This window comes from Eublepharis macularius, chromosome 5 (genome assembly GCF_028583425.1).
Source record: "Eublepharis macularius isolate TG4126 chromosome 5, MPM_Emac_v1.0, whole genome shotgun sequence".
NCBI classification, from domain to species: Eukaryota; Metazoa; Chordata; class Lepidosauria; order Squamata; family Eublepharidae; genus Eublepharis; species Eublepharis macularius.
Window position 1 is genome coordinate 49654119 of NC_072794.1, and position 14059 is coordinate 49668177.

The 14059-nt window shown below is 42.1% G+C and overlaps 1 protein-coding gene across 1 annotated transcript in view; it reads right to left on the reverse strand.

Moving 5' to 3' along the window:
* LOC129330325 (hornerin-like) overlaps window positions 1–14059 on the reverse strand; it is a 78741-nt gene that overhangs the window by 25379 nt on the left and 39303 nt on the right. The window contains exons 21-33 of the mRNA XM_054980355.1: window positions 13470–13652; window positions 11729–11761; window positions 10909–10947; window positions 10763–10804; window positions 10614–10652; window positions 9649–9690; window positions 9179–9223; window positions 8989–9024; window positions 7977–8012; window positions 4890–4940; window positions 3300–3332; window positions 1689–1730; window positions 1521–1556 (exon numbers count right to left, since the gene is read on the reverse strand). Coding sequence (XP_054836330.1) covers window positions 1521–1556; window positions 1689–1730; window positions 3300–3332; window positions 4890–4940; window positions 7977–8012; window positions 8989–9024; window positions 9179–9223; window positions 9649–9690; window positions 10614–10652; window positions 10763–10804; window positions 10909–10947; window positions 11729–11761; window positions 13470–13652 — 657 coding nt within the window. The remainder of the gene's footprint in view (window positions 1–1520; window positions 1557–1688; window positions 1731–3299; window positions 3333–4889; window positions 4941–7976; window positions 8013–8988; window positions 9025–9178; window positions 9224–9648; window positions 9691–10613; window positions 10653–10762; window positions 10805–10908; window positions 10948–11728; window positions 11762–13469; window positions 13653–14059) is intronic.

Consider the following 14059-nt stretch of genomic DNA (forward strand, 5'->3'; position numbering starts at 1 on the left):
ATCTATTTACCCAATGGCATTGTTTATGGAAATGTTCTTGATATTGACTGTACTAATCTCACACTGGCCATTTTCTCATGGTCTAAAAATAGCATGATACTCATGATCCTCACGGAAGTCTGCCGGCTTCCTCGAGCGATTTTTGACACCATCTGTTTACAAAATGCCACAAATCAGGTTTGTGATGTTTTGTAAACAGATGGCATCAAAAATCACGCGAGGAAGCCAGCAGCCTTCCGTATCACGCTATTTTTAGATGATGGGAAAACAGCCACTGTGTAATCCACCTTGAGTCTCAGTGAGAACGGCAGACTATAAATGACATAAATAAATAAAAATAAAATTAACTCCATGACCCATCTACCATTTTGGCTGGAGAAAGTCTAGTGCTGCCCTGATCTTATTTTGCTACATTTCAGAAGTGCTTTTATTAATGGAATCCCAGGGTTTGCATCTAGTCCTTTTGGCTTCTAGCAGGGGAGCTGAGATCAGAATTGCCACAAGAGACAAGGAAGGTTATGTGTCTCTTTACTTGAGCTTCAGTGGTTCTTAAGCTTCTTGGGACACGTCTGTCTGAAAAGCTCCAGTATTTTTTAAATAGGGGCTTCTAACAGGGCAGTTGAGTTTGGGAGGTCAGCAAGGGAATTTGAGGGGGAGCTGGAGAGTACCCTTGAAGTCAGAGTTTCCTGAAAAAGAAGGCATGTAAGTTCCACATCAGCAAGGAGGGCAGTGTACCACATCTTTTTCTTGCAAACAGAAATCTGCACAGATTCAGGTGAACAGGGCAGAAATTGTGGGTGTGTGCTTCATGCATGGTTCTACACACCTGACTTAGGACAGGATCTGCAACCAGCTGTAACAGCAGCAGCCCACTTTCCATGGCCCTTCTCTACTAGGAGCCAAAACACACGTTAAGAAATACCTAGGTTCAGCACGTGTTCTCTTACCTCAAGGTTTGCCGGGATCTGTAGGCATCCTGGAAGCTTAAAGTTTAGCATTTACAGAGCAGCAAAAAGGGGAAGGGAAATACAGGCGCCTGTATTTTAAGCTTTAAGCTTCCAGGACGCCTTTAAGCTTCCAGGATGCCTACAGATCCTTTTAAGCTTCCAGGACTTTAAGCTTCCAGGACGCCTACAGATCTTTAAGCTTCCAGGACGCCTACTTTAAGCTTCCAGGACGCCTACAGATCCCGGCAAACTTTGAGGTAAGAGAACACGTGCTGAACCTAGGTATTTCTTAACGTGTGTTTTGGCTCTAGATAAAGTATGTAGGGTGCAAAGTAAGGAATGAAGACACACGTGCACAGGAGCTGATTTGTGCCTCCCCCTGTTTTAAAGGTAGGCTTTGGGTCTGTTAAACATGAGTTTGAGTTGGTGTTTCTCCCAAGAAAACTTGATTTTGGTACACAGGTAATGAAACCCTATAAGAGAACATGAAAACAGATGCCACCACCAGAACTGCTAGTAATATCACCGCCATTCAGGATTACAAGTGAGGCTACGGTAAGAGGTACTGCTTACTTCTTGAATCTTTGTGATGAGATCTTTAGATGCAGCCTATAAGCAAAAAAAGCATTAACCAAAATTAAAGGATATTAAACCAACCATCCATACTCCTCTTGGTATAAAAATGCTCTCACAAGCATATTTGGAGGAAATTGTACATGTAATAATAGAGAGAACTCTTACCTGAGCATCAGTAGACCTTTTGCCTCTACAGTTTGATGAGCTCTGTTAAAATGATAGAAGTGGAATGAAAATGAACCGCAAACAAAGTTTTCCCAAATTCTGCACCTAGCCTTCGTAACTAGTGCCCCATCAAGCCATAGCCAGCCCAATAGCTGAGTGCTTACAACGTCTCTCCCTCATTTTGCAGTCCCTTCTGCTGAAGACCACCCTTTGCCCCCTGTGTTATTCCTGAGTGTCCAGTGGAAAGGCTGGCGGCAGGGACATGTGGGAGATGCAACACTGGCAACATCACTGATATCACTACATCACTTCCAGGTAAAACCCAGAAGTCACAAAGGGCAATGCTAACAATTGCAAGATTCCTTAAGCAGGGAATCCCCCACCCCTGCCCCTGCCCCAGACCCACACCCATCACACCCTGGCCAGCAGTGGGAAAAAGCACTGGGAAATGGGGGAGGCAGGTTAGAGGTGCCCATATGCCCACCCACAGTGCTGCAAATGATGTCATTTCCAGCACAATGAGGACGTGACTGATCATAACAGGGGCCAACCTTTAGACAATCAGCCTCTGGCGCAACCGATCCCTTCTGTGTCATGCCAGAAATTTCAAAATTTGGTGGTGCCGTGGTCATGCCCCTCTGTTCTTTGTTTGCCTTTGGGGGCATCTGGCAACCATAAGTCAGACTTATAAGGCAAAACATTGTGTGAGCTTTCATGTTCTCCCAAACTCTTTAATAGGTGGAATGTTAAAAAGTAAATGCTACTCTATGTTAAATGGCACCTGAGGGCTGAGATTAGGGTTGCCAATGCTGGGCTGGAATATTCCTGGAGATTTGGGGGTACAGCCTAGGAAAGACACAGTTTATGGAAGGGAGGGACCTCAGCAGGGTATAAGGCCACACAGTCCACCCTCCAGCAGGGCTACCATTTTCTCCAGCAGAACTGTTCTTTGTAGCCGGGAGCTCAGCTGTAATTGTGAGTGATCTCCAGGCCTCACCTGGAAGTTAGTAACCCTAGCTGAGATGAGAGCAAAGAAGCTGCAGAGAACAGTTGTTGGAGAGGGCCAGCTCTTTACTTCTATCTCTGACGTGGGGCTCGGAGCTCAGGGACACTTCACAGCTCACCCATTCTCCAGTGGCAGCTGACTTAAGCTGGGAACCACTTGCCAAACAAAAGCTGGGCAATGCCGTTGCCCCCCGTCCTGGAATATCTGGTGCATGCCACATGGGGGAACGGTGCTCAGAAGAGCCACAGGTGGCATCTCAACGCGCCACATGTGGTTCCAGAGCCACTGAGTGACTTAAGCCAACTGGATAAAGCTACTCCACACTTTCTCACTTCAATAGCATTGTCTATAGTTCCCTAGAGATGCTACTGGGTTCTATGGAAGATCACAGTATAATATTCTTTGGAACAACCCAAGCGTATCGGGATATAAATTACTGCATTCACCAGCTACCCAACTTGCATTAGCTAAGCCTTGACATAAAATGATGGTCACGGTGTTCGGATTTGGGAAACAGTCATAACCTTCTGACTAAATGGCTCTATGACACACACAATTTAAACTAACAAGCTGCTTAGAACATTACTTTAAAAAATATTATTTACCAGAGCTTTTTCACCGTAACTTTTGGCATCACCCTAGGGGGGAAAAACAACCTGAGTTTTTGCAGGTTTATTGTTTTATATAACAGCACCAAGAGAACTATGTCTATTTGAAGTATATAGGAAACAACTTAAATCCTTAGACTTAAATAGCCATTCGCACAACTCAAGAAACCATCAGTATTGTCGTGTGGTGCAGGGACTAGGAGTATGGAGAATTCTTGGTCTTCTTTCCAAACTATTGTTCTTTGGTGGAAATCTTACAATTAAACTAGTATAAAACTGATATAAGTGTAGACAGAGTCTAATAATTTTATTAGTCTGGAAGGTGTCACTTGTTCATGCTCTTATCAGATAAAAGAAAGCAGAAAATATAATTCTATCCAGTCTAGGTTTTTATATCCAAATTATGCACATATGAAATACCTATTTGTCACTCATGGAAAGGGATCTTTGTCTACTGCCTTATTATATTCCTTCCTTTCACCTTGTCCACTGAGTTATGCCAGGAAAATGCATATATGCAATATTTTTCATCTTTTCAATCTTTATAACCACTTTATACTAATTTAATGGTAGTTGAGCCTCATGAGCTTTTACTATTCTAATTCAATTGCCTCGTCTTCCAGTATTGGACAGACTATATGGAAGGCGAGTCATGAGCAAGCAAGATCACAATAAATGATCTCATTCAAATTATTTACATAGAAATATTTGATGGGAGTCAAAATTTGCGAGTAAGGGCAGAATAGGACAAAATAGAAAATTGAACAAGATGACACTGAACATTTAAAATGGATAAATGGACCCTTGAATAAACTGTAATACTAGTCCTTGAGGATATTAATACTTTTGCTTTTTTATTTATTTACTGTCCTCCTAGTGTGGACCCAAAGTGGGTTCTCTTTTTTTCTATTTTATCCTCATAACAACCCTGTAAGGTAGGTTAGGCTGAGAGTGTGTGACGAGCCCAAGGTCACTCAGCAAACTTCCATGGCAGCATGTGAATTAGAACTTGGGTCTCTTGGAAGTTAGTCCGACATTCTTACTACTATACCACACTGGTTATCACACCACAACACAATACAACATTAAAAAACCACAACTACACGGCCACTGGAGAAATCATGGGTTCAATCCAGCAATGAGTGAGCAGAAGAGAAAATGTACTTCGTGCGTTCCTAATTGCACAAGCAATGTCTCAAGGCTTGCAACAACACATAGCACTTCAATATAATTTTTAATGAAATAATAACAATATGCATAAGGAACAATGGAACGTACAACTGATGGTTCACATGATTTTGTTTAATTTGCATTTGAAATTGGATCAGAAGGAATGCCTTCTGCGGTGCCCTTGCGCACACAGAAAAGCAAGTAGGGATATGATCACTTTCACTGAGCACAAGCAGACAGTGAGGAGTTATTTGAGCAGTTTGAGGTCGGCTTGCCCCAGGACTGCTGCACACATGGAAATCTCTCATAAGATCCAACCCTTATCTCAGAAAAGAAGTGGAAGGCTAATGGCCGGTGAAGAGCAGCACACGACACACCAAAAACAATGTAAAAAGAAGTTACGGAAAGTTCACTTACGACGGCACAATCATTACTGCTGTAGCCTCCTCCATAAGTTTGGGAACCCTGCTAAGAGGGGGAAGAAAGGAATCCAGTTATTTTGCTACAAGAACTGCTGATGAAATGGAATGGATGGAGACCAGAACCAACCATCATGCAAAGAGAAAGCTATGAAGAGCCAGGTCTTATTCAGGTAGGATGCAGATGATCATTTCTCAGAGCTGTATGTCTTATGTTAGAGCCATTAGTGTTTAAGTGTGTGCGTGGGGAGGGGCGCTCATTTCTTCTGACCCACTGTCATTTCTGGTCAAAACAGCTGAGCACATTGTGAGCCCTGATGCCTCTATCATACCAACTTCAATGGTCTTAAAAATTATTATCTGCCTTCAGCCTCGGAGTCTTAATGCACCATAGAACTTGGTGTACCCTTAGGAAACAGAATGTGGTGGAATTAACATAGTGGACTCCTGAACTAATAAATAGATTGCACCACTTTAAAGCAGAAAAAGAGAACCACATTCTTAAACATTTCTTTATGTTAAAAAATTCTTCATGTACATGGAAAATGTCCAGGGTTAGACAAGGACATTTCTCCTTGCCGTGCTTGTTCTTTGCTTGTTTTCACACAGGCTCCTTGGACTTTACTCCGAAGTAGTATAATGTACAATTCAGGTATTGTCCATCATCTTTACAGGGGTGCCAGACTTTGCATCAGCCCCTTTGAACTCCAGGCCACTCTCGTGTGTGAGGCACAGGGCAAAGATTACTCTTTGGAATGGATGCGGAGGAGTTTTTGAATGGATGTTGGCATAAACTGGCTTTTCTTTGTAACTCCCCCACCAACTTATCAGTTATCTGTAGGCTTTAACATATTGGCCTAATGGATATACAGCTCATGCCAAACATGAAGTGAACTCTGACTCATGAAAACTTATGCCGAAACAAATTTTGTTATTCTCTAAAGTGCCACTGAATTATTGTGCATATAGTTAATTTGGCGGAAACTCTCAGTTTTTATCCCTCCTGCAATACAGAGAGGTAGAAAGAGATGTCTAGAAACTATCTAATTTCCAAGAATCTTTTCTTACGTTAAGCACCATTAAACATAGGACTTAAAATAAGGAATGGGGGGTGGAGGGGAGTGGTGCCACTCTGAAAAAGGTTGGGTAAAACTGGAACATTTTCCTGGAATTAGTCATGCACCACGTTTTCCTTTTTATCTCCTACTATGATGCTAGGTACTGGCGTGCACAATGTATGCTAGTCACTAGTAGAAAGGCCATAGCCAGCGTGGCACTCATTTGACCCTTCCTGCTTCCTCCACCACTCTTCTGGAGTCATTTAGAGGTCTTTATTATCGGGATGACCCAGTCTGAAGTCTGTCTGGAAACAGTGAAATCATCGGTAGATGCAGAAGGATGTTCTGCTGAACCAGTTTTTGCATGTGTGCTTGTATGTGCACGTGTATTGTGTATTCTTCTAAAAGCATGCAGAAGAGGGCACTATTGGATAAAATGTCAGAGCACTCAGAGAGAGTGGCTTATGGAGTGGAAGTAATCATACTTGCCTTTAATTTTACTCTTTTACAAAAAATGAAAGCTTAGAAAACTATTTAAAACTTTACAAATGTTATAATTTGTTTTAAAAATTAAGATGATAGTGAAATATTAAAAGATTAAAATATAATGTAGGGGTTCAAAACATCTCCCCACTATGGTGGCGGCAGCAGCAGAAATGGGTGGGAACAGTGTCCACATGACCCATCCCCATCCCATTAGCGCTGCTGTCACACCTGCTTCCTGTCATTTCTATGCATTGCACAGGGGGTCCCACCCAGCACACAGTGCCCCCCCTTTGGCCCTGTAAAGGGTTTTTTTCTTGTTTTTTCTCAGCCGTACTGTAACATTTCAGTTCAATAAAGAATTGAAAAAAGCCTTTCCAATGGAACAAGCGACTCAGCATGCCTTGGACATTGGAGGGTGCTGTATGTCTGTATGCATGTTTGTGTAATTCTCTTGATAGTAAGCTGCCTCTCTTTTTAAAGGTGGTAATGCCTCCTGACTCGTCCTCTGTCCCTGTATCTCTTGGGATATTAATCTTCTCCTCGCCTCATGGCCTTCCAAGAGTAAAGATGTATTTCCTTGTGCAGGGAAATTTTGGCTTAAAATCAGCTGGTTTTCTCATTCCCAATGTGACAATGAAGGCTCCAGAGTGCTCCTGTTCCCCGCATCTTCCCCCCCACCATCCCACTGGCCAGGTAAGAGGTGGCAGAGGATGGTGGCTGGGAGTGTGGGATCCCCCGCCCTAACCAGGGGACTGGGAACCCTACCTCATCCGCATACCCGTATGCAGCCTCAATGCTAGAGTAGCTGGCCATTGGTAAATAGGGTAAGTAATTCTTTAGAGTAGGGGTCTTTCTTTCTACTCCCAAGATATTGCTGTGAATGGACTCTGTCTGTCCGGGGACCAACCCTAACTCAAGACGTCAGGCAGCCTCCCCGCTTTACTTCCAAGAAAATGAGGTTTATATTTTCTCCAGACTGAAGGGGGAAAGAAAGGTAGTCAGATAAGTTGTGCTTATACTATGGGACAAGCTGTTTACTATGGAGCTCCTGCTATTAATATGGGGGGACCTGCATGTGGAATCAGCCTCAGATTAAATATATGTGGGAATATTTGACATTAGGCATCTGTGTAAATAACTGAATAGGGCACTGCTCTAACCATGCTTTTCTTACCTAGGAACCATGACTTTCCTAACTTTCTACAGAATATTTATACAAGGCCAGAAATTTAGGCGTTCTGGCGATTCAGCTGTATGTTAAAAATTATGCAAGTCACTTCATCGCAGGGAAGTAAATGTTGGCCAACATGATTTATCATGTTGGAAAACTGTTTTGCATGAAGCAGCTATTAATTCAGTTATTCGAACACTTATTTGTAGCTATCTTTATAATAATTCTAAGTATTTCCCTTTTATTATCCTGTGGATTCTTATGACATCTCTTCTGGTGGGGACAGACAGTATTTCTGTTACAGATTTTTAAAAGGGGAACAGTAAGCCATGGCTCCAAATGAGAAAAGAAAAAGCAGTAAGTTACATACCTTGTTGCCGTAGCTTTGTGATGATGAATAACCACCCTTAAAAAGAATAAACCACACATTTCTCAATGGCTCAGTTGGAGTTTGAAGTAAAGGCTGCATTCAGATGGTTGCAGTCATATAGATCTCTGCCCATGGAGAGCATAAACATAGCTTGTTCTCATGCTTGTGCACACCTTCAAAGTGGGTTTCTAAACTGGGACTGGCTCAGAATCTCAGTTTATGGGGAGGAAACAGACTCCAGTTTGCTAAGGCTCCTGTATTCAAGCATCACGGCAAATTAGAGTTTGAACAGGAAGCTCTCCATCACACTCTGTACAAGGACAGGAAAAGGAAGGAAGAAGAGGGAGCGTGCAATCTCAAAAACTAGATGTGTTCATGCCCTTCATGCACAAATAGAGGGTTGTTGTCACAGCAGACATCAGCCCATGGAGAGGTGGGGCAGCTGTCAGGGCTTGTGGTTTCCAATGGGGCCCACTGCCTGGAAATGCTGGGAAATCGTACTAGGAAGACGCTTCGTTCCGTGAGTTTTGCGCGATCTTCCAGAAACATTTTGTGAACAAGAGTGAAGTGTCTCTGAAACTGAATTCACAGGAAGAAGTATTCTTCAGGTATCTGAAGTTTGGAAAACACTGGGCTAACCATAGACAACCTCTGGGAACACATTCATTTGTCTGAAAAACAGTAAACTAAGGAATTTTGCCTGCAGGCATGAATCTACTGGGATGATTTCCTGTGCTGTATTCTTGTGTAGCTTCCAATAGGGTTGTCAACACAAGGATGGCAACTGGTGGGAGACTGATCTATTTGGAGGTGGGGGGAGGAACTCACCAGCAATGACATCATCAGCGATTGCCCTCCTAATTCACTCCCCTTTTTCCTCCCATCGCCTAGCTGAGCATCAGCAGGAAGGCTCAGCCAGGGATGGGAGATCCCCTACACAAAGTGGGAACCTGGCAGCTAAATTACCAAGCCTAGCACAAGAGAAATTCATTGAATAAAGAGTGCCACTTACCTGGTTGCTGCCAAAGCTTTGCTGGGAAGATCCACCCTGCAAGAGGAACAATAAGAAGACCGTCAACTAATTATGCAAACCTTTGGAGCCGCCACAGTGCAGCATAGTGAAAGATATATCACATGAGGGTTTTGGCCATATGTTTCAGCTTCAAGAGGTAAGAAAATAGAAAAGAGGGGTTTTTTTTTACCTGTGGGCAATTGCTACTGCTATATGTTGAACCAGAATAACTGCTCTGGAAGGGGAAAAAAACATTTTTTTGGTTGAAATCCTGAATATAATACTCAAATGTACATACAGAAGAAGCACAAGGATTGACTTGGGATGCAAACTGAATTTTATATCTATTCTATAAATAGTTTGGTGAATTGAGTGTTGGGTAATTCCTTCTATATATTGCATACTACCCAGGTTTAAAAATCAGGCTGATTGGGTGCATTGAAATTAAATTTATTCATAAGAGCAAAATCTACACAAATCTCTCCCATTAGCTGAATGTAAGACATGTCATATGGGAAACAGAGTTTGTGCGAATCAAGCCTTATGCTAGATTCAGATAACCCACTGTTTACCCTCGGTTCACATATGCCCAGTGCACATATGAAAGCTTCCACCATCAGACAATTTTTATCCAAATCAAACCATGTGAAAGAGACATACCCCATCACAAGGATTGCGACTTCCTTGAGAACTGGAACTGCCCTGTGGAAAACGAGGAAAAAATTTCCATTACAATCTCTTTTATAAATTTTATAAATTAAAATAAATTCAATCTGGCAAGGCATTATATATGTATAGGTGAGCTCTCTGTGTTAGATAGTTGGTTGCACAGTTTTTCCTGAGTGCACGTCACCCTCCTGCCCTCGGTGGGGCACGAGGACACTGGAAGACCCCAATTGGGCAACAACCATGGTGAGAATGAAATGTATAGCCGACCTTTTGAAGCTGCAATAGGGGAAGAAAAATAGCATCTGGTTTCAATGAAGCATGGCATTCCTCTCCCTTTGTGCCTTTGCTGTTGTGGCAAAACCGAAGACAAAAGCTTAACCTCCAACTGTCCCAAACAAGTTAGGACGGCAACAGTTTTTAGATCTCTGTCACAAATACCACACTCGCATTGTACCAGCTGTTTGAACGGGTTCTAGAAACAAACTGCTACACTGCAGTTGATATAACACTGGGGAGATATATTCACCCAGGTTAGTCCCAATCTGCCCCATTTTGCATCACATGAAGTTTCCAAACCATTTCTGAAGACATCTCCACATAGTGTGTGCATTACAGTTGTCCAAGCTGCATTTTCCCAAGGAATACCTAACTGTGGCCAGATCCACTTTCTCCAGGAATAGCCACCAGTGACAGATTGACATAAACTGGGGAAAAGCACCACAGCCAACCTCTTCCATCTGTTTCTCATGCAGAGAAGCTGGTTCCAGTAGTACCCTGAAACTGCGAGTCTGGCTCTTCACAGGGAACACAACTCCCTATAGAAACCTAATCCTTGATAAGCTCTGTCTTCTTGGGGTTAAATTTCAGTTCCTTGGAGCCTTTAAGAATGACAGGCTCAGTAACAGTTTCAGAAAGATTGCAATAGGATGACTTTTATAGAAAATAATCTCCATTACCTGGTTGCCTCCATAACTTTGTTGCGATGATGATCCAACCTGCAAGATAAAACATTATTTTGTTCAAACTGGGACCTTTTAAAATGGAAAAGCATGCAATAGCCATAATAAAAAAGAATGAGATATAGGCACTTGAAAAGCCACTGTACCTGACTAGTTCCTTGATTTTGTTGGGATGATGATGAGCCACCCTAGGAAGGAAACAATTACAAAATTATATGTCAGAATTTCTTGGCAAGCTAAGAAGCTGTTTTAGATGAACTGCAATAGCACGAGCTGGAAAGAACTCCTTTACCGGCTTGCTTCCATAACTTTGCTGAGATGTTGATCCACCCTGCAAAGGAAATAAGAAACCAAAATATTACTTTCTGGTGAGTTATTACCTTTAAAAATAGCAGAGTCATGTAATACCCTTAGTTGGAACAGAACTGAACAAGGTACAAGCTCTCTTCAGGTTGCTGTACATCCTGGCAAACCAAAATCGTTTTTTGAGATAGAGAAACAGGAATATCAGGCTTGAGGATTTGATATGGTATTTCCCCAGACAGCACCTTTTTGCATATGAAGGGACTGGATCCAGAAATGTGATGCATGGCCCAAAGCCTAAATCCATGCATGAGTTGCCAGTTCTGTCCTACAACAATTTCCAGCTATTGGGTTGGAAGCCATGCTTGGTCAGCAAACAGTGCTTTCAGACATGGATCTTCCCCCATATTCCCCTCACCACAGCAGTCCTTTCTGACCACAGGAAAGGTCATTCTCAGGGTCATAGGAGGACCCACACAATCTTACAACCACATAGGTTAGGAGACTGAAGTGGAGAGGGGGGTGAAATCACCTTTCCTTGCATCTTCCAATAGGGAAGCTTCATTGACGGAAGAAGAAAGGAAGGAAAGAAGAAGGAAGAAGATGAAGAAGGGTGACTTTGCACCTTTCTTACAGTAGCCTCCTGACTCATGTGGCTAATGAACTTTTCCAGAGTCAGAAAGAATGATGGAGGAGGGGGGATGACAACACAGGAAAGATCCATTATTCTTGTGTTAGTGGACTACAGGATCCAACCCATAAAACGTGATCAATAATTTAAAGGAAGAGTTTAAAAACAGGGAACTTACCTGATTGCAAGGATTGCCATCATATGTATACCCCTGAGGGGAAAAAAACCAAATTATTATTTTGTTTCATAATTTGTATCTCCTTGGTGGAAGAAATAGAGTTGCCAAGTGGGAGGACTTACTGGGTCATAGGGAGGTTCACTGGAGACATCATCATGTTGCCAGCAACACACTGACATCACTTCCTGTGCACCCAGAAGTGACTTTAGTGCATCACCAGGGTGTTTTTCCCAAAATATCAAAGCATCCCTGGCATCCTCCGGTTATACACTGATGTCACTTCCAGGTGCATTGGTAATGACATTAGGACATCAAGATGCTGCTGCTCCTCCTTCCTGATTTCCCCCCTGCCAGCCACCTGAGTGGCAGCAGGAAGCATTATAACAATGTATAACAGGTTCTGTGCATTCCTAGCTTTCTAGGGTTTTTTAGAGGTAAATTTCAAGTCAGTTCCATTGCGAAGATATGTTTTCCCATTCATATCACAACAGAAAGACTCGAGATTTACTTTTAAAAAATGAAATATGGGAATTCACAGGCCATGTTTCATTTATTGTTATAAACATATATCAATTTAATTAAATGAAATTGACATTTTTTTGAAAAGGTTCCCAGTGGTAGTAGGAAGAAATGGGCCCAGGTAGGACAGGGGGGAGGAAAATGGCTGCCATGTAGGTGGGAAAATCCAAATTTTCCCATCCACACAGCAGTCATCCTGGCTTTACTGTGATCTTTCTCAAAACATCACAGGAAAGCAGGTGTGAGAAAGATCAGAGAATAGCTAGGTTCACAATTTTACCACAATGCTATGGGGAAGTAGGAAAAATAACTGCTTCTTAAAAGCACTGAACCCAGGGCAGATAACCTGTGTGGTAATGGCCTTAGAGAAGAACTACTTAGGTTCTGAGGTTGTGAGAGAGGAGTTAGTCTACCAAGGGCACTAATTAAAGATCTATGGAGATATCAGGTCTTTATATTTCCTTGTTGAGTAAACTGAGTGTATAGAAGTGTTAGAGTAAGCCAACAGGGTTTTGCTGGGGATAGTGTATAACTTATTTGCAGCAGCGTGCTGTCTTGATATGCTATCATTTTGTCTGAAAAGTGTGTTTTCCTGATGCATATACTATAAAAAAAACCTAACATCCCACAACTGATAGTTAAGTGTTAATATTTACCTCACATTATGTGCTCTCATGGCTGTCAGTTTCACCTCAGGGCGAAGCTACAAGTGATGAATGACACTTGAACAGCAAGTGTATTTCTCCCTGTTCACTTGCACTCCACTCAATCCACTTGCTGTTCAAGTGTCATTCGTCACTTGTAGCTTGGCCCTCAGTTAACAATGAAGGCTTCATTGGGTTTATACTCAGGCCCCGACCATATCCCCTTGAACCTTTTTTTCCCTCTTTTTAATTTGGTACAAGGAACCCCAGTACAGAGAGGTATTGTATTTGAAACAGGAGGGAAAATTTCTGTGGGGTGGTGGTAGCCCCAAAGTAATCATAGTTACTATTATTCATGCAAAAAATATGACAGAAATTTGAATTTTGAAGAATTTCACACAATTTTATATGTCAGAATGGACATTGGTATTAGTATGATAATATAACTTGGCATACATACATACAATAGAGAAAATAAACCCTTTTCACAACTAGGGAATGACACAATTTTAGTACATTTTTTGCTAATGTTAGATTCTACTGTTGCTCAAAAACTCTCTGCAAAGATTTTTACTTACCTGGTTGCAAGGCTTGCCAGCACCATAATTTGAGGATCCACTACTGCCACCATAATTTGAGGATCCACTACTGCCACCATAATTTGAGGGTCCACGGCCACCACCAAATGAAGTAGAGGATGCACTGCCACCATATGATGAGGACGGTCCACTGCCACCATATGAAGAGGAGGATCCACCCTGCTGAAAAACATAAAAGAAAGCTTAGTAATTTTTCTACCAAAGCAGAACTGTTTTTAGGGGGGAAATCATCTGTTAATATTGATTTGAAAAATGATTGTTAAGCATAATAATGAAAGGAGCTTCTCATCAGCCATAGTGTGTTCTTTATGTAAGTTATCCATATCCATTCACCAATGAGAAAGGCCAACATTCCTTTCTCCATCAGTGGAGGAAAGCATCCTATGTGTGGATGGCTAACATCTTGCTATGAGGCTCATGGAATAGGAACATGTTGTAAATAATACTTATGCTAGGATATACCTTGAACTTGCCAGCAGAATGCTGTAGGGGAGGGGACCCTGCAGAAGAAAACTAGGAAAGCTTTCGAATGTCCTTGGAGGCTCAAATGACTGTATAACCCTTCTTAG